The sequence below is a fragment of the Candoia aspera genome, chromosome 2, assembly GCF_035149785.1.
Source record: "Candoia aspera isolate rCanAsp1 chromosome 2, rCanAsp1.hap2, whole genome shotgun sequence".
Taxonomy (NCBI): Eukaryota; Metazoa; Chordata; class Lepidosauria; order Squamata; family Boidae; genus Candoia; species Candoia aspera.
This window is the reverse complement of record NC_086154.1, coordinates 148,225,474-148,253,304: the sequence shown is the minus strand read 5'-3', so window position 1 is coordinate 148,253,304 and position 27,831 is coordinate 148,225,474. Positions and strand designations below refer to the sequence as shown.

At 42.3% G+C, this 27,831-nt stretch overlaps 2 protein-coding genes across 6 annotated transcripts; one reads left to right on the top strand and one right to left on the bottom strand.

The window, feature by feature from the left end:
• Positions 1-28: 28 nt before the first annotated feature.
• Positions 29-6,005, top strand: LOC134490828 (non-structural maintenance of chromosomes element 3 homolog). Its single transcript, XM_063294131.1, has 10 exons — positions 29-375; positions 1,112-1,219; positions 1,546-1,609; positions 2,257-2,336; positions 2,972-3,066; positions 4,059-4,138; positions 4,223-4,268; positions 4,392-4,454; positions 4,773-4,887; positions 5,619-6,005. Exons 1-10 carry the CDS (start codon positions 277-279, stop codon positions 5,697-5,699), a joined length of 831 nt encoding a protein of 276 aa, XP_063150201.1. The 5' UTR covers positions 29-276; the 3' UTR covers positions 5,700-6,005.
• A 3,907-nt stretch (positions 6,006-9,912) lies between these two features.
• PFKFB1 (6-phosphofructo-2-kinase/fructose-2,6-biphosphatase 1) lies at positions 9,913-26,125 on the bottom strand. Of its 5 annotated transcripts, none has more exons than XM_063294127.1 (15): positions 25,840-26,125; positions 21,646-21,771; positions 21,424-21,520; positions 18,942-19,008; positions 18,776-18,850; positions 18,482-18,538; positions 16,818-16,939; positions 14,114-14,321; positions 12,960-13,106; positions 12,614-12,718; positions 12,232-12,361; positions 11,871-11,933; positions 10,832-10,896; positions 10,443-10,580; positions 9,913-10,012 (listed from the first exon to the last, which is right to left on the bottom strand). In XM_063294127.1, exons 1-15 carry the CDS (start codon positions 25,865-25,867, stop codon positions 9,953-9,955), a joined length of 1,488 nt encoding a protein of 495 aa, XP_063150197.1. In that variant the 5' UTR covers positions 25,868-26,125; the 3' UTR covers positions 9,913-9,952. The 5 variants fall into 5 exon arrangements, with proteins under 5 accessions (XP_063150197.1, XP_063150195.1, XP_063150199.1 ...); XM_063294125.1 differs by lacking the exon at positions 25,840-26,125 and adding an exon at positions 22,591-22,718; XM_063294129.1 differs by lacking the exon at positions 10,443-10,580 and having other exon boundaries at positions 25,840-26,114.
• Positions 26,126-27,831: the final 1,706 nt, after the last annotated feature.

Genomic DNA, 27,831 nt, shown 5'->3' with positions numbered 1-27,831 from the left:
CTCCCGGGGGAAGGCTCCTAACGGCGGGGAATATGGGAGCCATGGGAATTCGGAAAGTAGTTGAGTTGGCACTTGGTTTCTGAACAGAGCTGTTCCTGGACAGAAATCCAGTCCAGTCTGGGTTTCCCCACCAGAATAAACTTGTTGGATTTCACGTGTTGGGTACTGGGAAGAGACCTGCTTGCGGAACTGGAGAGAGGATGACCTGCTGGTTGGGATCTTGGGAACCTTCTATTTGTTTACAGATAAGAAGAGGCCACTTGCTGGTCACTGCATATGCACAATTGTAATAACTTTATATTCCTGTTCCATTCAGGTCTCTTCAAAGCCATGTCTCACCGCAGGCGTAGTAGCAAAGGACCTGGCCCTTCGCAGGTATGCCAATAAGTCTAGAGGGCACTGTTTGGGGAAGGCTAGCTTATAACTAAGGTTTAGAGTAGGTAATTTTTAAAAAATGTATATACTTTCATTGTTAGAAAGGGGAACAGGAGAAATAATGTGATGTTTCAAAAATTGCTAGTTTGAACATCTTGTTTCACATACTCAGATATGATTAGAGTAGTACAAAATATGTGTGAGACCCTGAATTGCATGCATGCATTCTTAAGCTCTTACCTCATTAAACACCCATGCCTTTTTTTATACATTGCAATAAATTAATTTTTAAATAGAAATTTAATTTGCAATAGAAATGCGTGATCTCTCCTGCCATTTGCTTTGTGTCTAATGGAAATGGGGAAATTTAACGAATAAATAAATCCATGTTTGTTGCTAGCAATGCCATAAATTTTCTCACGCAGTAAGAGGACCCATGCAGTGGTGCTTGAATGGTTCATGAGCTTCTCAAGAAAGTTCTTGGCAAATCTGATTTCGCATTTGGTACAGACTGGTCTGTGTTTCCTAGTTTTTGTATTATTATTTCAAGTTTCCCAGTGTGAAACAGTCTACCTCAGTGCTGCCCTGTGAGTATTTATCTAGAAGTAAATTCTCCGGTTTTCCATGAGATTTACTTCCAGGTAAATATGCATAAGAACATGGGTTTAGGAACGGAAATGCAAAGGCCCAGTTCCAAATCTAGTCTTTCTGAAATCACCCATTTGCTTTTCTCCAGGCACAGGATATGGATGTTGATGAAGAATTCACTTTGGGTCCGACTCAGACGCTCAGTCAGGCGCAACGCAGTTTGGAACAACACTCCCCCTGTCAAGTGGAACAAAAAGTGAGTCTGCAGGTCACTTTTTGTGCCTTTTTGTAGGCTTCTTATTATGGCTGGCTATAACCAAAGACTATGCATGCTCTATTTTAAAATAAATAAATGCTTTTTACTTTATAAAGTCCAGTAACTTTTTACGACCTGTAGCAATTATGTACATTGTAGCGGCTTACCCGACCTATAGTTTTTTTTAAAGTTATAGAATGGCTAGGGACGCTGAAGCTTGCCCCACAACTGCTGAAGACCATATTGTAGGAAGCTCAGGTTAGTTCTCATGGAACTATACCACATGCAGAAGTTTGCCTGCAACTTATGTTATATTCTCTCTATAGGTAAATGAGCTGGTGCAATTTCTTCTGATCAAAGATCAGAAAAAAATCCCTATTAAACGGACAGGTAAGCATGGACTTGTTTTATTTTATTATACCAGAGAGACACAGATTCTGCTTCCAGGGTTAGAATAAGCACATTTGCATATGCTCGCTTTTCATAATTCCTGTTCTGAGATTGAGTTTTTCAAAGAATTGGAGGATTTTTATTATTTTTAGTTCATTGAACCCCTTTCTTCCTTTTTAATGTTTTTATAACTTTTCATCAAACCCCCCCCCACAAATGTATTACACTGAAGTATTTTGGAAAGGTCTTTTGAGAACCACAAAGCAGGGTAGTAAAGAAATGACAATTAGTAATGATAAGTAAAGGACACCTACTCCATGAATTCTAGAAATTCTGGGCTTTGAATCCTAATCAGAGATTGTTCACTTGTTTTTAAGTTTCTGTCTGAATGTAAGCCATCATTCCGAGTATTTATAAAGTTCGTTGTTCTCTGTATTTATTTTGAGCATGTGCAACATTCCACAGAATGTTGCTGTATGTATAAGCAGCCTTCATCACAGGAAAGAAAGTCTGTCTAGCCCAGAATTCCAATTCTACAGTTGCCAGCTAGAAGCCCATGAGAACCCCAGAGATTGAATATGAGCACAGTCTCTTCTCATTCCAGTTCCCTAGGATCTGATAGATCAACTTTATTTATCTTTTTGCAGATATTCTGAAATACATCATCAAAGACTACAAAGATCTCTTTCCCGAGATCCTCAGACGCGCCAACCAGACCCTTCAACAGGTGAGGAATCCATTAATGATTTGAGCAAAAGTGATCAATCTGTCCATTTTACTTTGCTGATGATGAAGCCAAATTTGGGCAATGAAGAAAAGTTTTCAGAGTGGGAATTCTGCAAAAAATGTTGTGCATCCTAAAGACTAACAAATGCATTGACTGTGATCCATGAAAGCTTATGTGACAATTAGTTTATTAATCTTCAAGATGCTACAAGAGTATGTAGAAAAGGTCATTGGAAGACACGGTGAAGCTAAAATACTCCATTGATTATAAGCAATGAAAATCTAGCCTTGTGACTCAGGGAGTGATTTGCCCTTATCATCAGAATGACTGGTGTTTATGGCTTAACTTGAAGGAATGGAGAAATTTCCATTTCTGTGTAGATTGTGAATATATTTTTCTACATTTGTATATTTTAAATTTTGGCTAATGTAGGCTTACAGTTGGGGATGCTGATTCATTGAACTTTTTGTCAATGATCCAGAGTCTGGGCATTTATCATGAGCAAGATAATTTATGCAACTAATGAAAATGATTAATTTATCTATGTTTGCATGTGAGTTTTCTCTCATTTAAAAAGAAGAGGCAATAATATTGAATGAGCAAGAAGCTCTGATTTTTTTTCCCTGCTTTCTCAGGTATTTGGGCTGGAACTAGTGGAAATTGACCCCAAGTACCACACCTACATCCTGATCAGTAAATTTACTCCTTTGGAAGAGGATATCATGAATGAGTAAGGAAAAAAGGGAATGTAATGCCTCTGTTTCTATGTTGTCTGTGTTGGCTACACTTTGTATAAAACCTTGTACAAAGCACATCAAAAATCTCTCTACATACATTTTGAAATGAGCAATAGAATTGTTCTTTTTGGGGACCAGGCTAGAAACCAGGAGTCCGTGAGTTCTAGTCCGGCCTTAGGCACAAAAGCCGGCTGGGTGACCTTGGGCCAGTCCCTCTCTCTCACCTCACAGGGTTGCTGTTGTGGGGAAAATAGGAGGAGGAAGGAGTAGTAGGTGTGTTCACCACCTTGAGGTATTTATAAAAATAATAAAGGTGGGATTAAATAAACAAATAAATAAATAAATGACTAAGGTAGGGATAAAAAAACTTTTTCGTTTGTCTCCTTGAGGTACTTATAAAAATAATAAAGGCGGGATTGAATGAATGAATGAATGAATGACTAAGGTAGGGATAAAAAAAACTTTTTCTGGGCCACTTAGCCTTTGAGTGGTATGGCAGGGGCTGAAAATAGTGGCTGAAGCCAGGACCAGATCTAAATTTTATTTGGTTTATATTTAAGTATACTTTGAATTAAATATATTAAGTAAATTAAGTACACGATTATCAGTCATGTATTTATCCATTTTCCCTTTCTGACACACTGAAAAGTGTCTTGTCAAATTGTAATGCAGAATTTCACTGGGGGCCTCACCAAGGCTTTTGGGGATTGCACTCCCCATCTCTGGTGGTGGTCCTGTGCCTGAGGAGAATCCCAGGGGGTGATCACCTCCGTCTTCCATGCTTTGGGAAATGGAGTTCCTCCATGTTGTCTTTGAGCAATCCACAGCTCTTCTCCTTTCATTAATTCCTAAACTGAAATGTTAAAAGTTAAGTTAAAAACTTGTTTCTCACTGGGTAACGCAGGTTTCTTTTACATTAACTAAATCCCCGGTCTTCACTTCCAAAATGAAGAAGCCAAATCTCTTCCTTTTTTCTTTTTTGCAGTGATGAGAACACTCCCAAGATGGGCCTCCTCATAGTAATACTTAGCCTTATCTTCATGAAAGGCAACGTGATCAAAGAATGTAGGTTTCACTCCTACTTAATTTACTATATTTCTTAGGTAGCTTCACTTACTTACTGTTCTCTTTTCCTTTGCCTTCATGCAGCTGCTGTTTGGGAGGTGCTGAGGAGATTACGTATTGACTGCTCTGGGTACGATTAGCTGCTCTGAAGAAGTGTTGAGCCGTAAACCCAAATCCTTCAGTGGGGTAGCATGAATTGGGGAAGAAAATCTCCTTAGCTGATCTGAGAGAATGACATTCTTTCTTTTTTCAGTGGAAAACACGAAGTCTTTGGTGATGTGAAAAAGCTAGTGACGGAGGAATTTGTCAGGCAAAAGTGAGTTGGGGTTGCGGGGCCTTTGCGATCTTTGGTGCTGGAAGAGGAATTGGTGATAATTGGTTTGAGTGAGGGTGAGATGGGAATCCAGAATGTTTTTCTTGTCTCCTAATAGCTAACATCTGGATCTCTTAAGGAAGAAGTTATTTTACGAACAGGGATTGTAATAAGAATACAGGCTATTGGGAGATCTCCAACTATTTTCTTCCAGAGGGCAGGAATGACATCTGTTAACTGAAGCACAGATATTCTACTACATAATCTTTTTGGTGCTTACAAAAGATTTTTTCCACTGGTCACATAATTCTCACTTTCTAGATATCTGGAATATAGATGTCTCCCACACACAGATCCTCCTGAGTCTGAGTTCAGGTGGGGACCACGAGCTTTTAAAGAGACTTCCAAGAAGCAGATCCTGCAGTTTGTTGCTAAGGTACTGACTGGAGAGGGGGAAAGGGTTGGGCTTTGTGGCATTTGTAATATATTTAATTACTGCATTAAGGAAAACCAAGTTTCTAGGATTAAAATAAGTTGGAGCAATAAATGCGTGTGCACAGTTGTGCATTTTGCCTAATTTACATGGACTTGTTCTTTTCTTTTTTAATATTTTGTCAGAAACAGAAAAGAGCAAAGCATATTGAACAGTGGGAGTTAGGGACTTTGCAGAAATTGGCGATTTTCTAAGTACTCACTTTACTTCTAAGCTTTCCTTCCTGAATATACTCAGATTTTTCTCAGCAGTCATGCAGGATAACACTTGCTTGAAACAAGTCTTAGGATGTTAAAATGTGTAACAGCTAACAGATCCTCTAGTGTTCTGATAAGAGCCAGTATAACTCTGTGGTTAAAATATTGAACTTGGAGATCTGGGCTTAAGTTCCTTCTTGACCTTATTCTCTTTCAGCCTTACCCAACTCACACAATTGTTCCTAGGTGGGAAAAATTAGAAGAGAAACCCCACGTACACTACCTTTTGCTCTCTGAGAAAAGGGTATAAAATAAAATAAATAAGCAAGCAAGCAAAGCTGTACAGCCTAAATCATGTCCATACCATTTCTAATTTCCCTCATTAGAGTGGTGGCTCCAGTGAGGGCATTATAGAGAATCTGGTATATCTTTTTATTCTATTTTCCTAATTGGACTCCTTTGATTTTCCTTGATTAGATACAAAATCAGAATCCCAAATCTTGGATGAGCCAGTACAATGAAGCTGAAGCAGAAGCTAATGCTGTGGGAAGGCCATAAACATTATGGTGTTGGATTATAAGGAACTGCCAAAACCCCGTCCCCTGGAGCTGGGGACAACCACTGCCTGCTTTCTGTTACTATTACTGGAAGTAATACAGGAGCTCCACTTCATATAAAGTGCTCCGTGCTTAATAGGTTCCCTGTTGGTGAAGGAAAGATTCCAGAACAGATTGAGGCATTTAACTGCCCATGCAGACAAGATTCCTCCCTAAGACTATATGATTATTCAGCCATTAGTTCTGTTATTTTCTGAACCAGATATGTTGATTTTATTACTGGAAATAAAAATATTTTCTAATTCTCTATTTTTCTATGCTATATTTTTGGTATTAATTGCCATCTCATTTCAGATATATTGTAGAGACTTGTATTCATTAATCAGAATAAAAATATGGCACATAATCTTGGCAGTTTCAATCGAATCCTCTGCTAGACATGAATGCTTATTGAATTCTCTTTTCTGATGAAAGAAATGGGGCTTTAAAGGTGCTTATGTTTGCCGGGATTATGCTTTGTCTTTTTTTAAACATAGTTTAGAGTTTGGTTATTCCTCATTTGTTTAAAGAATTTGATGGATGGGACTCAATTACTCATCATAGGGTGGCAGATCTATACCATGAGTGGCTTTTGGATGAGATATGCTTATATGTATAGAGTGATATGAGAGTCAGTTTGGGGTAGTAGCTAAGGCATCAGGCTAGAAACTGGGAGACGGTGAGTTCTAGTCCCACCTTAGGTACGAAAGCCGGCTGGGTGACCTTGAGCCAGTCACACTCTCAGCCCTAGGAAGAAGGCAAGGGCAAACCACTTCTGAAAAACCTTGCCAAGAAAACTGCAGGGAGTAGTCCAGACAGTCTCCGAGAATTGGACACAATTGAACAGCAAAAAAAAAAAGAAATAAAGTAGCTTTTGTTGTTTATTCGTTTAGTCGCTTCTGACTCTTTGTGACTTCATGGACCAGCCCATGCCAGAGCTTCCTGTCAGTCGTCAACACCCCCAGCTCCCCCAGGGACGAATCCGTCACCTCTAGAATATCATCCATCCACCTTGCCCTTGGTCGGCCCCTCTTCCTTTTGCCTTCCACTCTCCCTAGCATCAGCATGTTCTCCAGGGTGTCCTGTCTTCTCATTATGTGGCCAAAGTATTTCATTTTTGCCTTTAATACCATTCCCTCAAGTGAGCAGTCTGGCTTTATTTCCTGGAGGATGGACTGGTTTGATCTTCTTGCAGTCCAAGGCACTCTCAGAATTTTCCTCCAACACCACAGTTCAAAAGCATCGATCTTCCTTCTCTCAGCCTTCCTTATGGTCCAGCTCTCGCAGCCATATGTTACTACGGGGAACACCATTGCTTTAACTATGCGGACCTTTGTTGTCAGTGTGATGTCTCTGCTCTTAACTATTTTATCGAGATTGGTCATTGCTCTTCTTCCAAGGATGAAGCGTCTTCTGATTTCCTGACTGCAGTCAGCATCTGCAGTAATCTTTGCACCTAGAAATACGAAGTCTTTCACTGCTTCTACATTTCCTCCCTCTATTTGCCAGTTATCAATCAAGCTGGTTGCCATAATCTTGGTTTTTTTGAGGTTTAGCTGCAAGCCAGCTTTTGCACTTTCTTCTTTCACCTTCATCATAAGGCTCCTCAGTTCCTCTTCGCTTTCAGCCATCAAAGTGGTATCATCTGCATATCTGAGATTGTTAATGTTTCTTCCAGCAATTTTAACTCCAGCCTTGGATTCCTCAAGCCCAGCATGTCGCATGATGTGTTCTGCGTACAAGTTGAATAGGTAGGGTGAGAGTATACAGCCCTGCCATACTCCTTGCCCAATCTTAAACCAGTCCGTTGTTCCGTGGTCTGTTCTTACTGTTGCTACTTGGTCGTTATACAGATTCTTCAGGAGGCAGACAAGATGACTTGGTATCCCCATACCAGTAAGAACTTGCCACAATTTGTTATGGTCCACACAGTCAAAGGCTTTAGAATAGTCGATAAAACAGAAATAGATGATTTTCTGAAACTCCCTGGCTTTTTCCATTATCCATCGGATATTGGCAATTTGGTCCCTAGTTCCTCTGCCTTTTCTAAACCCAGCTTGTACATCTGGCAATTCTCGCTCCATGAATTGCTGAAGTCTACCTTGCAGGATCTTGAGCATTACCTTACTGGCATGTGAAATGAGTGCCACTGTTCGATAGTTTGAACATTCTTTAGTGTTTCCCTTTTTTGGTATGGGGATATAAGTTGATTTTTTCCAATCGGATGGCCATTCTCGTGTTTTCCAAATTTGCTGGCATATAGCATGCGTTACCTTGACAGCATCATCTTGCAAGATTTTGAACAGTTCAGCTGGGATGCTGTCGTCTCTTGCTGCCTTGTTATTAGCAATGCTTCTTAAGGCCCATTCAACCTCACTCTTCAGGATGTCTGGCTCTAGCTCACTGACCACACCGTCAAAGCTATCCCCAATATTGTTATCCTTCCTATACAGGTCTTCCATATATTCTTGCCACCTTTTCTTGATCTCTTCTTCTTCTGTTAGGTCCTTGCCATCTTTGTTTTTGATCATACCCATTTTTGCCTGGAATTTACCTCCGATGTTTCTAATTTTCTGGAAGAGGTCTCTTGTCCTTCCTATTCTATTGTCTTCTTCCACTTCCGCACATTGCTTGTTTAAAAATAATTCCTTATCTCTTCTGGCTAACCTCTGGAATTTTGCATTTAATTGGGCATATCTCCCCCTATCACTGTTGCCTTTTGCTTTCCTTCTTTCTTGGGCTACTTCTAGTGTCTCAGCAGACAGCCATTTTGCCTTCTTGGTTTTCTCTTTCTTTGGGATGTATTTTGTTGCCGCCTCTTGGACAGTGTTGCGGACTTCTGTCCATAGTTCTTCTGGGACCCTATCTACTAAGTCCAGCCCCTTAAATCTATTCTTCACCTCCACTGCATATTCCTTAGGAATATTAGTGAGCTCATATCTAGCTGATCTGTGGGTCTTCCCTAATCTCTTTAGTCTGATCCTAAATTGTGCAATAAGAAGTTCGTGATCTGAACTACAGTCAGCTCCAGGTCTTGTTTTTACCGACTGTATAGATGTCCGCCACCTTTGGCTGCAAAGGATGTAGGCAATCTGGTTTCGGTGTTGTCCATCTGGGGAAGTCCATGTATAAAGCCGTCTCTTAGGTTGCTGGAAGAGAGTGTTTGTTATGCACATTGAGTTGTCTTGGCAAAATTCTATCAGCCTATGTCCTGCTTCGTTTTGTTCACCCAGGCCATGCTTACCTGTAATTCCAGGTGTCATTTGACTGCCCACCTTAGCATTCCAGTCTCCCGTGATGAAAATAACATCTCTTTTAGGCGTGTTGTCCAGTAGGTGCTGCAGATCCTCATAGAACTGCTCTACTTCAGCTTCTTCAGCATCTGTGGTTGGGGCGTATATTTGGATCACTGTGATGTTAGATGGCTTGCCCTGAATTCGAATTGAGATCATTCTATCATTTTTTGGATTGTATCCAAGCACTGCTTTAGCCACTTTACTATTAATTATGAAGGCTACTCCATTTCTTCTGTGGTCCTCTTGTCCACAGTAGTAGATTTGGTGGTCAATTGATGTGAAGTGGCCCATTCCAGTCCATTTCAGTTCACTGATGCCCAGAATGTCTATCTTTAATCTTGACATCTCACCAATAACCACATCCAATTTGCCCTGGCTCATAGATATTACATTCCAGGTTCCAATGGTGCGTTGATCCTTAGAACATCGGATTCGCCGTTCACCACCAGCACCGTTGGCTGCTAGCCGTCCTTTCGGCTTTGAGCTAGCTGCGTCATCACGTCTGGGGCTAGTTGAGCTCATCCTCTGTTCCTCCCCAGTAGCATTTTGACCATCTTCCGACCTGGGGGTCTCATCTTCCGATGGTATACCGACATATCTCTGGTTGTACTGATCCATTTAGTTTTCACGGCAAGAATACTGGGGTGGGTTGCCATTACCTTCCCCAGGGATCGCATTTAGTCTGACCTCTCTGTCATGACCTTCCCGTCTTGGGTGGCCCTTCACGGTTTAGCTCATGGCATCATTGAGGTGCTCAAGCTCCAGCACCATGACAAGGTAACGATCCTTTGCTGAAGATAAAGTAGCTTAGAACTTGCATACCAGTCACGTTTCTCTAGATGGCACTGTATCAGTAACATACAGCAGTAACAGTACCTCTTCAATAAAGTAAGTTTATTTTTATTTTTAGTCCATAAGTTTAATAATGGTCTGGCACTGTGTGTAGGGCTTCCTCAGGATCTCGTGACACATCAACATTCTGCAAGAAGAGAAAGGAAAAAAAGAATTTAAGGCACCAATATGACTTTAAAAGGAAATATAGTGAAGAACCAAGTCCTATCTACATCTGTTTATATTAGTACGGTCAAGTATCTGGAGTGTTAGAGTTATAGCTGGTGTATCTTGGCTCAGTTTCTCAACTCTGCTGTAGGGCGCAGAAGAGGGGTTCTACCACTTTGTTCAGGGTAGACCCACTGCGGAACGGTTGACTAGTTCTCGTCATCTAAATACGACTTGTGTCATGTCTGGTGAATAATCTGGCGCTGTGAGATGCTGTCTTTGGGCTTTGGAGGAATTTTTCAAGGCCAGGTTAGTAAAAGGGGGTGGAGATAGCACGGCAAAGCACACTGGTTAAAGTCCGATTAGGCAGAATTAGGTTGGGGAGGCAGGTGAGGAGAGGATTCTTTTACCTGAGGGTCAAACAGGCAAGAGGGAGGAGAGCGCCCCAGATCTTTCCAGCAGGGTTGTTTGGTTGGCTCAGGGCTAGCCATGGGCACAGTGCGATAGTGCCGATACAAGGGGGCCTGGCTAGCTTTGTAGGAAAAATGCTAAGGGTGTTTCAGGGAGGGGGGAGTAAAGATAAGAGGAAAATATTACACACACACACACACACACACACAGAGGGGCAACTCTGAATTCAATGATCTTTAACAGGACCTCCTGTCAAGTAAGTAAGCAAGAACACATGATGAGGCTGAGAGGCCTCAGGTCATACTTCACCAGTCATAACTTCCTCCACAACCTCTTTCCAGAGGTTTTCATATGAAATCTTCTCCCACATGACAGGAATCCTGCTTACCTTGGGACGTTCCCGGTGTGTGTTCACAGCCTCAATATTGAGAAAAATAGATTCCACCTCACAGCCTGTCCCCAAAAGAATAAACCCCGTTACTGAAGGTAGATAGGAGTTCCGAAGACTCACTTCATGCCAGTGGCTTTATTTATTACATGCCAGGGCTGGACAAACTCCCTTCTCTGAAAGTAGCCATGGCTTGCCTTGGTTGGAATGAAGAGCTGATTTGGAACTGCCTGTTTTTTTCCTTTTAATCGAGCAGCTGCATTGCAGAAAGAAAAAGACTGGAACTCCAGCATGGCAGTTGTTGCCATGGGCTCCTGGCTGTTGACAGAAGTGCAGTGTTGTGCAGTGGGCAGAGATTAATATAAAAGAAAAGGAGGTAAGTAGCCTTGTTCAGGGAGATGTTTAGCAGCTGTAGTCCGGCTAGGTGGCAGCACCCAACTGATCTTAGCTGACTTTGGAGGAGCTAAGCAGGACTGCACTTGCAAGAAGCACTAGGGCTGTAGCTCACAGTGGACAGAGCAGTCAAAAAGATCAAGAAGGTAGCAAAGGGGAAACCATATTGGAATCAGTCAATTGGAGATGACTGTAGAGGCCATCAAGTCCAACCCCTTGCTCCATGCAGGGTCCATTAGAATACCTCTGACAGATGGTTGCCAAGACGTGTCATGAAATCAGCAGAAGCTGCGACTGACTTGAAGAAGGTATGGTGCTGTTTTTTAGAACAGCCTTGTGCACAATGCGTTTTCTCCCTGCACGTTCCCAAGTATCCATGCAAGTGGGAGAAGTTCTTGAAGGACCATATCAATGCCTGATTGCCCATAGTCACGAAGTAGAGGAGTGTATTAGCACTGGAGAACAGTTTACTCCCAACCACCGTTAGATGGCCATGCTTTAGGTAGCAGTGTGGGTACATCATGCTACGTTTTGCAGTAAACTCATCTTCAGTGCCTAATCACAGGCTGCCTCTGAGCGCTCTCCCAAAGCAGACAACTTCTACCATCCAGTCAGATCTTTGCCTAGGAGGAAGGGAGTGACTCACCATATGCCACAGGGGTGAGCTTGAGAACAGTGTGCAGTGGGCACTTGAGGTACGGCAGTTCCTCTGAAAAAAGAGAATGGCAAAATGAGACAAAAGGGATCCCAGTCTCCAGAACTGCACACAGAGAGTCTAAGGAAGAGAAAGGACTAGTGCAGAAGAACAATTATGTGCCCATCCCATGAGTGAACACAACCTCCTCTCGCAGTCCGAAGAGGAAACTCCATTTTCTTCCACTGGCAGGTGTTATGGGGAAGAGGAAGCACCGTGCATAGGGGAAGAACCATACACAGAAGACTTTCCCACCGTCAGCCTCCCAGGCCCTTGGATGAGAAGGCTACATTGGGAAAAGGGACTCTGGTACCTGCACTTTTGTCCAGGAAGTAGGCAAGGAGGCAGCGCATGACAGCTTGGTGGCAGACCACCAGCACGTTCTCTTGCCGCTCCAGCTCCATGATGACTGGCTCCAGGCGCTGCACCAAATCTTCATAGGACTGAAGGAAGAGATTTGGAGAGGCCTCTGTGAGATAAGGGTTTTTCTCCTGCTGTTCATTAGAAGTAGCCCCTTGAGAGTAGCTCCAACTTTAGTCGTTTTTCTTTGGAAAGGTTCATATCTTTGATGAGCGGTAATACTTCCTTTCCCCATCCACCTCTATCCTTGGGAGCAAGTGGGGTCTGCCATTCATTTCCCCCTTCTGGGACATGCTAACTAAAGCTGCCCCTGATCCAGGTTGCGCAGTTCTTACTTCTCCTTTAGGATAGCGGTAGCGGTATTTGTCCTGATCTCGCAGGGCAAATTCTTGTGGATAACTGCCCTGGATTTCTTCGTAGGTCATCTCCTCACAGACACCCTAAAACAAAGGCAGGGCTTGGAGTCTCTGGAAAAGCCAGTTGAAGGAAAGTTTATGAAGAGTCGAGGTATGGGGTTTCCATGGGAGGGGGCTAAACAAGGAACTCTGGCCTTGAGAGTTAGGCCTCTCTTAGTCACAGAAGGCAAATTGGAGTGAAGGAGAGCGAGAGAAGGGCGCGACCTTAATGGCTACCTCCCAATTTGAGAGCCAGGAGTCGGCTGTGTTAAGTGTAGCTTCTTACCGCATCAATCTCATTCAGTGCTTTCCACTGTTCGTAGGGCACGTGAAGTGCTTCTGCTGTCTGGATTGTACGTTTCATGTGGCTTGTCCAGACCTTGAGGTCACTGATGTATTGGGAACGGATGAAGCTGGCCAAGGCGCAGGCATACTGACAAAGAAAGTGAGGGAGGAAAAAAAATAGGAAAGAAATTAGACACGAACCCCACAAGGGACTGAGTGCATTTGCCCTAAGCCCAAAACAGAATATTTGGCTCCTGCCCTTCTTTTCTAAGAATCCACACTTTGCATCTGAGAGAAGGAACGCAAGCCCTATCCTCAAACTTTCACTACAGGGTGGACTATGAGATTAACTTGGAGCTCCTGGATCCATGAATTGCTCCTGGAACATCTTATAAGGAGATCCTTCATCATATGTTATAGAGGTCATCAAGTGAATGGCAGCCAACATACCGAACATCCAGCCTCCTCATAGATACAGGGTCATGATTCTCCTCTTTAAAAAGTTGCAGCAAGTTCTAGAAACTCCCTGGAAAGTAGGTGATAAGATGTAGGCGAGCTTAGCATTTGTGGGGGAGCAGGTGCTTTGGAATGAAAGCCTCCAGTTCATAATTGATAATGGCGGTTTAAACCAGGCCAATTTTAATAGATCAGTTTATGTAAACCCAATAAAAGATCCAGTGCTTGAATTCTGGGGATATATTTGTTCTGAAGATTCCTGTGTAGCTGCTCCCTAAATGGTTTCAGAGGGACAGCTCTTTTAGTCTGATGCAGCAAAAAAACCCAGTTCCACGGTGCTTAAAAAGACAAAATTAGCATTAGGATGTTCCCCTCTGCTGAATTTTGTATGTGCCTTCAAGTCAGTTTTGGCTCCTGGCAAATGCCTGGACAAGTCCCTGCAGTTTTCTTGGTAAGATTTTCAGAAGCAGTTTGCCTTTGCCTTCTTCCTAGGGCTGAGAGAGAATGACTGGCCCAAAGTCACCCAGATGGCTTCATGCCTAAGGCGGGACTGGAACTCACAAGCTCTTGGTTTCTAGCCTGGTGCCTTAACCACTACAGCAAACTGTTGAATTTACCCACTGCTACTGCTATTATGCCGCTTGGCCTGAATTGAAGCAGCAACATACATACCAAGATATAACAATACGATAATCATACCTGTTTGCCACGCTCGGATAGTCCAGAATCACCCCCAATGCGCCCCCGGAGGTTAAGCTCGCTCTCCCCATGTCGACTGAGGTAGATGGAGCGGGGTGTCACGTGGATATTCATCAGGTAATAGACAGTGCGACTCTGTACGTGGTCCTGGACCCTGTTCACTAGGTACCGGCTGCCAACATTGAAGATCTTAATGTAGGATAGGGAACTATAGTAAAAAGAATAACTGAGTCACAGGCCTGAGGAACCCTGGGAAAATCCATTTTTTTGGATGGATTTATAGAAGTAAATCCTTTCTTTAGTTGTAATCAGGACTGGGAAAACTGTGGCATTTCCAGATGTTTGAATTATGACTCTCAGCCCTCCTTACCATCCATCACAGGCTTTCTGGGAGTTTTGCTCAACCAGTTTGTGGGGCAACCAAGTCACACTCCCCTGGATTAAGCACTCATAATTTCTAAACACCTCCTTTTCTTTATATTAGTTTTTAAAAATGGCATTTTAACCAAGATAATTAGTTCCTAATGTCTAATATTTTACTACCGATTTTCAGCATTAAATGTTCTCAAAAATTATAGCAGCTTTCCCCAACTTTAAGGCCAAATGTGTTGGGCTTGGAATTTTGGGAGTTGTAGTCACAGGGCATCAGATTGGAAAAGACTGTATTACCAGAGCAAAATACAAGATGGGGTCTATCACAGAGTTTAGATTTTCTGAGGATGTTTCCTACAGTATATTCTCATAGGAATTTTAACTTTTGATCAAGAAGAATGAAGGTAGAATATACATCACAAAATTAAACAAGCAAAGATTAATTTTTGGAGTATTATACATTGCTCCAGTACATATCAGTACTAGGTATAGTAAGAAAATAGGATTATAGAGATGAATTCTAGCCTTTGAGGCAAATCAGGTAGCTAGCAAGCACCGTGAGAACTTCAGCATTTTTAAAAAGTTCCTAACCTTTGTTAACAGACAGACAACTGGGAACATGGATATTATTTTACTGGAAAACTCAGGGGAGATGGTGGGTTAAATAAAAGATACTTGCTTAGATTTTTGTATTCCTTAGCAGAAAGAATGCCATTTTGAGATTGGTTCTGGACTCTACTGATCTCATGTGACTGTTCTGGGGAGCTGCATCATTTATTTCTGACTCTGGTCCAATTTATTGGAACTGATGCAATGCTAATAACTTCCTTTGAATCACTGCAATTTTTCTAAGAGATTAATTTAGCCTCAGATAGAAACTCATGCCTCATCTTGCCTCCCAGGTCCTTACTTTCATTACTCTCTCTTCCCCACCCTTTCTCCATTATTTGCTTCTCCTCACCCTTCATAGAAAGTTCCAAATCTTGCCTTTTCCTGTATGCATTGTTTAGACCTTGATTATACTCTTCCTGGTAACTCACTTGTGGCAACATGCAAACATGCTCACAGCTGTTGGGAAAAAGTGCTTGGTTGTAGAAAATGTCAACCTGCTATCATTTCAGCTTCATAATTCACAGGGATTTTTAAGTGCAACAGAAGAATGGTGGCCAGACAGCCTTGAGAGGATTTCAGTGTTTTTGTTTGCATATATACTGACAAATATGAAGGTGCAGAATACTAGAAATTATTTTACTTTCTTTTTGTGCAGACTGGGTGGGGAGAAGGGGCATTTGTAACTGCACAAGTGATGGTAGCTCAGGGCAGAAGCATCTACAGAATGTTACAGTTTTGTCGAAAGGACAAAAGAGCATTGTGCCATCATGATACAAGTTCTGCCCCCTTTGTGTGCATGTGTGCGTGTGTGGTGCCACAACATGCCTACAAAAGGGCATCATGATGGCCCACATGTTTAGTCATTTAGGTGCCTTCCCTCCCACAGATGCTTCTGGTGATAGGACATGGATTAGAGAAGATACTTTGTTAGCTGGAAGGAAAGAGGATATACTGTACACAGATCGGCTCATGGTGTTCTCTGTGTATCATGAGAGGCAGAAGTGAAGGTGATTGCGGGCTGTTTCCAGCTGTTTTGTGAGAGATTGGAAGGTAGAAATGATGCTGGCAGTGTGGAAGTTCCTTCTATCAGCAACTAATACAGTGTTTCTCAACCTTAGCAACTTTAAGGTGTGTGGACTTCAACTCCCAGAATTCCCCAGCCAGCCACACGCCTTAAAGTTGCTAAGGTTGAGAAACACTGAGCTAATAGACACAATTTACCCATTTGCACAAATATGAAATTCCCTAGCCCAGATAAAACTGACCAGTAAAATGTGCTGCCAGTTACAGAATATATGTAATTTCTTTTCATTACATGCAAATGCAGGAAATAAAGCACTGTCTTATTTGGAATTGTGTATGAATATTGTGTGAAGCAGCTGCAGATGCCTCCCTTTCTCAGCCATCATTTCTCCACTCCACTCCCTAAACAACTTCTTGTGGGTATCCAGGGGTCTCTTGTTGAAACTGTAGATACTCAAATTAATCCAGCAAAGGTCAAGGTTGGCGGTTCGCATTTTTTACTTTAGTGGAAGGCACAAAGCTTTTCCCAAAACTTTTGACTCCATCATGAGCAGTGCACGCTTTTTTTGCTTTTTAAGTTTAGTATTTTTTTTGATGCCAAGTTTTGGAACTCCCTGCAGATTCAAATGCCCTGCACTGCAGAAAACCTTGGCTGTACCTCCCCCACCAAACAGTAGCAGAGACATTCCCTCCTTACCTGTCCAACTCATCATCTAATGGCTGGTAGGTTTTCTGGTAGCACTCAATCCGCTTGAGGAAATCCTCCACCACTTCATCCCGGTTACAGTCCTTATAATCGGGGCTGGTTAGCTTCACTTGCTGTGGGTGGTAGACCAGGCAAGAGGACAACATAGGATGGGGACAGAGAACATGACGGAGAGGCACCCAGCCAGCCTGGTGATCTATGTTGTTATCTAGATTAGTATGAGTCTAGAAAGCCAGGGAGGAAGGAGGTGTTCTCAGCTTTACATCCCTACCCCAGGCTGTGCAAGTGAATCTGTTGAGGTACTGATCCATTTTTTGGAGACTGTTTGGGTCTGGATGGGGAGGAGCAGACTTTGGCTGAATGCTTACAAGACTGAGTGGCTGTGGCTGTGGCTGTGGCTGTTGGGTCCTCCTGAGTTGGGGACATTTGCATCTTTGGTCTTGGATGGGGTTGCACTTCCCCCTCAAGACTTGTATACAACTTGAGGGGGTCCTCCTGGACTCACAGCTACTACTCAAAGAGCAGATGGCAACTGTGACCAGAGAGGTATATTTTGTGTACCAGTTGTGCCCTTTCTTCGACTGGGAGGCCCTGCAGACAGTTACTCACACCCTGGTCACCTCACAACTGGACTACTGCAATATGTTCTACATAGGACTGCCCTTGAAGACCATCCAGAAGCCAAATCTGGTTCACAATGCAGCAGCATGAGAAGTAACTTCTCACTGTGCCCATGTGTCACCACTGCATTGGCTACCAATTGGCTTCCAAGTGCAATCCAAGGTGCTAGTTGTTACTTTTAAAGCCCTTCATGGCATAGGACCTGGTTGTCTGAGGGACAGCCTCTCTCCCATTGTTTCTGCCAGCTCAATACTTTTGGGCAGAGTGGGTGCACCTCAGGTCCCTTCTATTAAATGTTGCCAACTAGTGGGACCTAAGAAGTGTGCCGTCTCTCTCACAGCTCCCACCCTCTGGAACAGCATCCCCCCAGAGATATGGGTGGTGCCCACTCTCCTAGGGTTCCCCAAAGCCCTGAAAACCTGGCTTTGGTCTCAGGCCTGGGGTTAATGTTTGCGGGGGGGTGGCTGTGCACTGTGTTTTACTGGCTGTTTTTAATTCAGGTTGTCTTGTTTATGTTTTTAATTGTTTTATCTTGTACTGGATTTTGTAAGCCACCCAGAGTCTGTTGGAGTGGGTGGCTATAATAAATCCAATGAAATAAATAAAAAGTAAATAAATACAGTTGTTCATTATCTAGCTTGCTCTCTTTGGTGCTTCCCAGCTCACCTCTTCATGCACTTATCAGCTGTTGTTTCAGGCTGCTTTTTAATACAGGTTCAGCCCTTTTCTGGAATATAGTAGTACTGTTCCACAGAAACACTGTTCCAGAATGGTGCTAAACCCTTGTCCAAAAGGAACCAAATTATCAGTTGCTAATAGCTGATTGTCAGGTTACTTTTGACTACCATGCAAAAACCTCGCACCAAACCAGAGTGAATTTGAAGATGGCTGAGCCCCATCCCTTTGAACTATGCAAATGAGTGTTCCTGAATATGGACAGATATAATTTAACATAATGAGTTAGTTTTAGCACTCTTCTAGACCTTAAACACTACCAAGAGATCTGACTGAAGACAAAGAAAGAGGAGTTTTACCTTGATATTCTCCTGGATGATGTCTGGATCATCACAGATGGATTCAATGAAGAAAACCTCCAGTGGCAAATCAAGGGGTCATGGCAAGAGAAAGCAAGATGATGCAGTCAGCCCTGAACCAGCTATTACAACTGGTGAAAACAATTTATTTCAGAGGATATGAAATGGATTCATTTCATGGGTATGAAATGGGCATAACTGCTCCTGAGAGAAGCACTTTCTCTACTTAGCAAATCTGCATTCAGCTCTAGGTTGCACCCCATTGGTTTATGGGCTGTTTGTTTCCCTGCTTACTTTGTAGCCATTCTCCTTGGCAAACTGCAGGATAAGGGCACGCCGCTCCTGTGTAGTGTTAGTGGCATCAAAAACCTAGGTCAGGGAAAAGAGAAGGCAGTTGAATTGGCATGCAATCTGAAACAGTGACAATATGTTATACCTACATGGGCTTTTGCCATCTTACCGCCACTTGTCCCTCTTCCATGCTCAGATAGGTTTGGACATCCCGAAGAGCTGCTAATGCACAGTGTCTAAGGGAGATGCCAAGGAAAAGATTATATGCTATGATCCATTGCTGTGGCAGCACCAAAATAACTAACTAACTAACTAACTAACTAACAACCAAGCAAGCAACCAACACATTAATCAAAAAAACAAATACAGGAATACAGAAGAGGTAAAGTGCCTTTCTGGCTGAGCAAGCTATGTCCTTGAACTTTGAAGAAGTAGGATAGAAAGAGAATTAACACTTTTGAACTTTGGTGGTGTTGGAGAAGACTTCTGAAAATACTGTGGACAGCCAAGAGAACAAACAAATGGATTATCAACCCAGATTTCCCACTCAAGGCACAAATGACCAGGCTCAAATTATCCTACTTTGGACATTATATGAAGACCCAGCTTTCTGGAGAAGGCTCTAATGTTGGAAAAGGTGGAAGGAAAGCAATGAAGAGGATGACCAGCATCAAGGTGGATGGACTCAGTTACAGTGGTGATGTGTATGCTGTTGGAAGACCTGAAAGGCCAGGTTAAGGATAGATTGTCATGAAGAAAATTTATGTGGTTGCTGATAGTCAACACCAATTTGATGGCATATCATCAATCAATCAAACTATGTTCTGCATGTTGGATCTTTGAAACACTATTTTTGCATTAACAGCTAACTATTTATTTTTTAATTAACTTCAAGGGGATAGTGGGGGTGCTGACTCCTCCTCTACAGCCACCCCTTTTCAGCATCTTATGTAATACTAAAAACTAGCTTCTAAATAGCTCATTAGGATGTGTGGAAGATTTCATGTATATTATTTTAGCCATGTTTACAAAAACCGCCAAATGGCTTGCCAAGAACTGTATCACCTGTGTCCCCAAAGAAAGTTATGCAGGGGGCCAAAAAGTCTAGGAAGTGCCTGATCTGGCATGTCCATAACAAAAGTAGAGCAGGAGAATATTCCTCTTTAAGGATGCAGTTGCTTTATTTAGTCTACTAAACTTTGGCTGTTCCGTATTTCCTTCCCCTAAGTGTGCAGGGCTGTTTACTTAAAATACCCTGGTTGCAATTAAAACTGCTCTCTTTTGAAAGATAGGCATTGCTTTATTTGCATGATTTCTTTTGATTGTCACTTTTGTAGGAGGAGGACTGAAACTTATTAAGACACTGAAAAATATTTAGCAGGCTTAATTAGTAAACTGATGCCCTGTATGCATTATTTTACCTTTTTTCTAAAGGAACACATTATTGCCAGGTGTACTCTATCCTATCCTATTCCCATCCTTGAATAAGAGCACTCCCAAACATAAGACACCCCACTTGCCATCCATTGGGGGGCTTTCATGATTTTCCACAGGCTTGAGGACTTGAAAGCTGCCTTAAAGGCAAAAGGAAGATTGAGATTCTCCAAATGTTGAATTCTTGGTGAAGAATTAACTTGGCGCAATAGTCTGGGAATAATATATAGAGCAGACAAAAAGCTTGAATCTAATATATTGATAATGGCTAATGCAGTGTGGAATATTTAACTAATTCCTGAGATGTAGTATCTACTATACACTGAAAACACTTGGAAGCCAATGAAGACAATCTTGGATGCTGTGTTGACTAAGTCATGTTGTCCTGTCTAGAGGAGGGTACAGAAACCATCCCAGGTGAACAAACTAGTATTAAGCAATGCAGAGCACTGTGTTTTCCTGGCATCACAAGCAGGGAACTACAGACATTTCAGAAAAACATACTCATGTCACACTTGGAGGTGCCAACCCCCTAAAGATTAACTTTCCTCAGGAGACTATGAGAATTATGACATAATGTACAACACAAGAGCTGTGGTATTAAAATGTCTCTTGCTCTGGATCCAATCTACTCTGTCTATTTAGAAGGCTGGCCACGATGGGAATGATGTTGGGTTAAATTATTTGCACTGCTATCATTCTAGTGAGACAATGCTGGGAAGGGAAGAAGAAATTCCTATGACAAAGCCGTTGTTCTGACTGTTTTGTATCCTGTCCCTTCTCATGGGAAAATCAGAAGCAGTCACACATTTGGGGCACTCCTATGTCAGCTCTCCCCACTATGCTCCTATGCTGTTGTTTCCCTTCAGCAACTTTGAGGAAAGCTGAGTGGGAAAGAAAGGCTCTGAAGCCAGTTTCCAGCTGGGGACACGGAGCTTAATTTTGCCTATTTTTGTGCTCCTTATGAACACCACATGAAATAGAACTGGGTGGGATCGACTAGCATAGATTCAAACAGTGACTTTTATAGCAGAGAAGGAATTCAGTCCAAGCCTTCTTTAACCCAGCACTTGATGGCACTATACTTGCTTTTGAACAGAAGCCTGATGCCTCCTGTGGTCTCTCATACCTCAGCGTGTTTTTCCCTGTCACAGAGGTCTGAGTTCAGGTCCTCTGACTTCTCCACCACACCGTTCATATCTGAATGAGCTCCTCACCTCCGGATCTGCATGGCTTCCTCATTGTCTGGGCGGAAGAACTCATAATTCTTGTACGTCTGGACGGCTTCACGGCGATACTGCCCAACATTGAACACTAGGGAGATGGAGACTAGGATGGCATGGTATTTTTAAGGCAGTCCTTCTTTGTTGGCTTAAGAGGTTCTCCCTCTCCCCTTCCATTCCATTCACCTTGAATGAATCATTAATTCCCTTCCTTACCTTTAGTGGGGATCCCAATCCAGTTAAGGTAGCGAGTGAGCTTTTTAGAGATGTAAGTTTTTCCCCGTGCTGGCAATCCTACCATGATCACCATTGTTGGTGAATTGGTGAACTGTGGCACTGAGGCTGTAGAGAAATGGAAAGAGGAGTAGATACTCAGCCTAATTTTGTGGTGAGATTCTGGAGCCCACAAAACCTCAAAAGCAACCAGGGCTAGAAAGAGAAGTAATATTTTGTCTAGCACACCAGATTCTTTTCTGGTTTAGCATTTCTGAGCAACCAATAGCAACCAATAGAGTCTTTCAGTAAAACCAACAGCACAGCGGATTATTGTGGCATAGGTAACAGTTAACCCAGATATCCTCAACCTTGGTGATCTCTGGATGCATAGTTGTTAATTCCCAGAATTCTTTGGCCAGCATGGCCATTATTGTGAATTCTGGCAGTTGAAGACCATGCATGGATGTATAGGTTGGGGAACAAAGGATTGGGACATTAAAGTCTCTCCTCAGGAAAATTGAGCTCAGAGACCAAAATAGAAGATGTTGAAATGTAGTGGACTTCCCTCATCATAAATGATTATTCCCTGAGTAAGCTAGGCCTTAGGGGGTATTTGTGACTCCTTAGGGTTGTACACAGCCCTCTGGCTAATTTCAAAACTCGTCTGCAAGAGATTGGGCTTCCTGCTTGGGAGAGAGAGGAGTATCAGAAAGAAAAAATGGGGGTGCCAGAGAGAGTGGTGTCCTGCCTACTTTTGGCCCTGGCACTACCCACTGCTTGCTTTAGCCCCCAACACCACAAAGCTCCCACAGATTATCCCTGCAAGGATGCAGCTTTGGAAGATTTTGTTTTGCATGCCCTGTCCTGTTCTAGCCTCCTGCTGCATAAACAGAACTTAGCTATTCCTCTGCGGAAAGAGGTGACCCACTTTTCATCCCAACTCACATCCCCTGCGTTGCTGCAGACGCCTGCTGGTACGGGGAATCCATACTTTCTGCAGGGGAGTCTGTGTGAGCTCCCCAAGCTCTCCAGACATCCTGCCACCCGTCTTCCTATCCTGCAAAACTGGACTGGCTGCCTCTCCCTGGAGGCACAGCTATGGCTGATCATGTGTTTGCATCTGCATGAAAGATAGGCCCAGCGTGGGACGGAGAGGCCATTGAACTCCCACCTTTGTATACACTACAGATAACTTGCAGCTCACTTCTGTCCAAATATACTTTGCTGTTAGGGAGAGAAAGGTCTTGATGTCACCTAGGGTCACCACTGCCAAAGGTGGTGGCACCTAGACATTGAAAAAAGTCCTGTGTCATTTCTTAGGCTTTGTGATTCAGATGGTTTTTTCCAACTGACATGAAGGGGGCCTTTCTTTTGACATCAGAGACCCTGGATCTTATTTCTTACTTCCAGTTCTCTAGAATATTCAGTGTCTCTAAATTAAATCCAGTTGGATTTAATTATGATAATCTGTTGATATACATTGTTATTTATTTGTTTGACATACTGTATGTATACATTGCTCCTGTATTTTAAATAAGAATCAGAAATAGGGGCAGAGACACAGGCTTTGGAAGATGTTTAAGGTGTGTTAAGTGAAGAAATCCCATCCTTCCTACCAACGAAATGAAATCCTTCTCAGTTTTCAATATTTTTGCTACCTTTTTTGTTTTTTTTGTCTTTATAGCCATGTGAGCTAGAAGTTTGCATTTCTAATAAATGAAAGTAGAGAAATGCAAGAATTTGCACAGGTTTGGGCTCTTTATAACATGGTCACTACCATGGAGAGTTCCAAAGGCAGTTATATCGATTTGTCCTCAGTGCAAACCACTGATTATCCTTAGTTTCAAATCACCACTCACTTCCTGGCTTGGGGAGATAAAAGTGCAGAGCTTGCCAGAGTACACAGGTGGAAGAAATGACCTTGAGCTATTACTGAAACTAGCATCAGGGGCCCAACCTGCATACTCTTTGTATGGTATTGATCCATAATAGTTCATTAGCCAAACAAAATGCCAACAAAATTCCCAGGGTTTACTAAGGAACTGGCCCACACACTAGAATTCCTGAAAAAGAGAGATCTTCAGGCTGGCAATGGACCTCTTGCAGAGAATTTGAAACCATTATATTCAAGACATGTATTTTGTGAAACAACTACAATTTTCAGGTTACCCTCATTGGATCTAGCACATACAAACCCAGTTTAAATTACCGCTATGAGGATGTATGTTGGCTTGCTGGCATTCCCCAGGCAATGCTGAAGAAGATAAACAAGCAAGAGCTGAGATAGGAGATCAAAGTCAATCATCTTGCAAGATACCCATTAATAATTAACAGTATTTAAACAGTAGGAATTTTGCAAAAAAAAAAAAAAAAAAACCACCCCCAAATAATAAAATTCAAACCACAAAAAGAACAAAAGTACAATGGTGTTATTCTTTTTCGCTTTACAAATGTGTTCTGAAATAAGCCAATTTTTTAAATGTACATGGATTAATCCCATCATAAACTGAGAAGGCACTTGGGCAAGTAAGTTACAGAATAGTATTTCTCAGAACAAAGGAAACTATCCAGTGGAACATGAGCTTTATAAATCTGATTCAAAAGGCTGGGATTTGTGCATAAGACTTTCTAGGTGGATTATGTCTTGAACCTGGCTGCTAATCCAAACTACTGATTCTGATTCTGAACAGATTAAGACCTGATTACCTAAAGAACCAATTCGCCTTTTCTCTGAATTGTTCTGCCTATGATCAGTTTGGAAACTTCTTTCAGTTTTCCATTATCGTATGAATCTGGAAATCTAGCATTCAAAATACTGGTGGGATCTGGACTCTGATATGCCCTTTCTTTGGACATGAGGCGTAGCCAGCATCAGTCAGTCACTATCAAATGAAAACAATTTTCTTCCAAGACATTTTTTCTAAATTTAAAGTTTTAATCAATTGTTTGATTGTACATCAGATGAGTGTTACACTGAAGTGAGCACAATCCAATGCATTTTTTAAAAAATCAGACTGTATATGTTGATGTATTCATTTTAATTCTCTGTGACTGCCCTGGGACTGATGAAAGGTAGGAGATAATGAATATAATATAATCTGCTTTGGGGGTTCCGACTATAATAAAAAAACAAATTTTATAATTAAGTAGTAACTACCATACGCAATTTATAGGAAGGAAAAATAGCATCATTCTGCAGATCCTTCCAGAAAATTATTACATTAGAAGACCAGAGACTAAATTAGATGAACCACAGTGGGGTAATGGTTAAGCTGTAGGTCTGGGATCAGCAAAACACAAGTTCAAGTCCATCCACAGCCACTGGGTGACTTTGGGCCAAGCGCTTTCTCTCAGCCCAACCTACCTTGCAGGGCTATTGTGGGAAAGGGGGAGGAGGGATTCTATATATACCACTGTGAACTCCTGGAAGAAATCTGGCATATAAACCTGAGGATTAAAAAAAGGGAAAACATACAAAACTAAAGTGGACTTTTACTACAGAGATACCACACTGGAGGTGGAGACCAAAATTAGGAAAGTTTGGTGACACAGAATAAACTAGGCAAAGATCCTTTTTGAGATAAAAATGAATAAAACTCTATTCATCATGTATTTAGCTTTTTGGTTGCATATTACTTGCCTTTACACACACACACACTGATCACCATTCTCCCCAATGCTTCACGCACAGGCTACACGTTCAAACTGTTTGGTTATATTTATATGCCTCCTTATGCAATTTGCTTTGCAGCAAATTGCTCCATGTGTACTCAGCTTCTCCCCATTACATAGACAGTCCGTTCACCAACAAGCACTTTAATGCAAGCTGTATATGGCAGAGCACGTCCTCTGCATCAATGCCTCCAACTTTCACCTGTCAACATTCTAGGCCAGGAAATATAGCACAAGGGCAACCACTGGGAAGGCGTTGATGGGGCTTAGCCGATGGACAGGTAAAAAGGGGAAGGTGCTATTCTGTGCAGCACAGTCTTGAAGATTTCCCAGCAGGAATCATAAACCTCCATCCAGAAAGCAAGGTGACAGGAGCTACGTCATTCCAAGTTTGCCACACGTGGGTCCTTAAGCATTGGATTCTGAGAGGACATCCTGCCTGTCCCTTAACTGCCTAGAGGACAACATCCATTGTCCCCCTAGTTCTCTAGCTGCCAGCCCTATCAATTAGACAAGCCCTACCTGGGATTTTGGCAGGTTTTTCCTCCATAGCTGATCAGTCCTCTTTGTTTTCTAGGAGCCATGACATTGGAAGGACTGCCTTGTCACTACAGCAAGGAGAACTTTCCTAGGGGTCAGGTTTCTGGTCACGGTGTCATTGATAATTGTTGCTGAGCTGGAGGCAAAACAATCCGGGGACTCTTTCCAAAAAAACCCCATGTGACCTTGGCAGAAAAGGTCAGTACTAATATTAGCCCTACACTTGGAGGAAGGAGGCAGCAGCACCAGACTGTAGGGTAAGACTTGTTGTCTAGCTCAGATGGGCCAAGACACAGAAGACTGTCTTTCTTTTGATCCAAATCCCATTAAAACCATTGCAAGTATTTTAGGCGAGCGTGGGGCACTCTAATAAGAAGCGGTGTAGCTTTCGTGGATTTGGACTATTAGGGCCGAAAGTCCCTGGGTGAGCTTTAGGTTAGTCACTCTCTTCCAGCCCCATATACCTTACAGGTTGTGGCTGTGGGGTCAAAGCTGTAGGAAAAGGAAAAGTGGGATAAAACATTAATAAAGCATGCATAATTAACAAACAGGAATCCTTCTTGTGGGTCAAATACATAGCCAAACTCTGGGAAACACCTGGCTTTTCTCAAAAGTCAGCTCTAACTTGCACCTGAGATGGACAATCACAGTGAGGACTGGATCTAGGATAACAGTTTTGAAGAAAAAGGATTTCTCCCACACAATTATTCCCTATTTGAAATTCCCCTCCATTTCCATAAAGGTTGTAGTCCCATTGGAGAATACATCAGATATTTTACCTTTTCCCCCCTTCCCAGTGAAATTAGTAATCACCATGGGGATTTTGCACACAACTTCTTGTATTCCTCACATCCTTGTCCAACCCTCCCTCATGAATAAAACTAATAAAGCTGCTGTCATTTTTTGACAGATTGCTAGATCTGCAAATACAGCCACGTCCCAAAATTCACTGGGGCTGTGGTCCCCACTTTGCAGATGCAAGATAACCCTTCCCTCCCTAATTTGGTCAAGACCCCTATGGGAGTTCACGTCAGCCCTCCCAGGTAAACCAGTCAGGAAACACGACCAGGTGAGCTATTTCTACTTTATTATTAGGCCACATTAACAGAATCTTGCAAATCTGAAAGTACAAATCTCCCACCCTCCCTATTTACCACCTAACCAGTTAGGGAGGGTCCCTTCTAAGTTTCTTCCTCTGCCCATTGCTTAGTTGCGGACTCATCCCTTTTATCAAATTGTTCCCTAGGCAGCATCTCCCCACCCTCTACCCCCATCTTCCAAGGTCATTCTCACATCCCATTACAGATCACGACCCTTATGAGATACACAGCTATGAGAATCAACTATTCTTCTCCACCCTGCTTTTGGGAGACAGACCAATCTCACAAGAGGTAAATAAAATCAAACTTTATTATTATTTTTCAATGAAATAACAGAAAAATCCCTTTTGGTTTTAAGAAGTCTCATGGAAAATATTCAGTGGCAAAGAAGATAAAAATATTGAGCTTGACTTCATGACTTCAAAGGATGTCCCATAGAAAATATAAACAAAAATGTAAGAGTCTGGGCAGACCACAATGTGATGCTTGTCTACTCCTAATTAGACACAATTCTGCCATAAAGAGATTCCAACTTGCATAAATACCAGGGACTAAAGATTAGCCATAAGCACACACAGAGTCAAAATAAAAATTAACCTTTTGCAACATTTCTAGCTAAACATTATTTTCTCTATCTTTTCAGAGATCACCATTTCCTGAAAGAGGATTTCCCTCTGTCTCAATTATCCTTGACTTCCCCTCAAGATCTGTGGCGATTCCAGTCAGTTAATTCTGAGGCTGCTGGGGAGATGAAGTGAGCCCACTGCTCTTCTCAGCCTTGGTGCTCAATTTCTGCCTTGCCTTAAAAATGCAAGGAGTTTTTCTCTCACACAAAAGAGGAGAAGGTCTGGGTAATCTTCCTGCCTATGTGATC

Excerpts from the sequence above, each read along its gene's own strand:
- LOC134490828 (XM_063294131.1), top strand. The coding sequence starts at position 277 with ATGCACAATTGTAATAACTTTATATTCCTGTTCCATTCAGGTCTCTTC. Across the intron at positions 376-1,111 it reads AAGGACCTGGCCCTTCGCAG|GCACAGGATATGGATGTTGA; the intron begins GTATGCCAATAA and ends GCTTTTCTCCAG. Across the intron at positions 3,067-4,058 it reads GAAGAGGATATCATGAATGA|TGATGAGAACACTCCCAAGA; the intron begins GTAAGGAAAAAA and ends TCTTTTTTGCAG.
- PFKFB1 (XM_063294125.1), bottom strand. The coding sequence starts at position 22,681 with ATGTCTGGAGAGCTTGGGGAGCTCACACAGACTCCCCTGCAGAAAGTA. Across the intron at positions 21,772-22,590 it reads TCTGCAGCAACGCAGGGGAT|CCTCAGTGCCACAGTTCACC; the intron begins GTGAGTTGGGAT and ends ATTTCTCTACAG. Across the intron at positions 18,539-18,775 it reads CCAAGGAGAATGGCTACAAA|GTTTTCTTCATTGAATCCAT; the intron begins GTAAGCAGGGAA and ends TTGCCACTGGAG.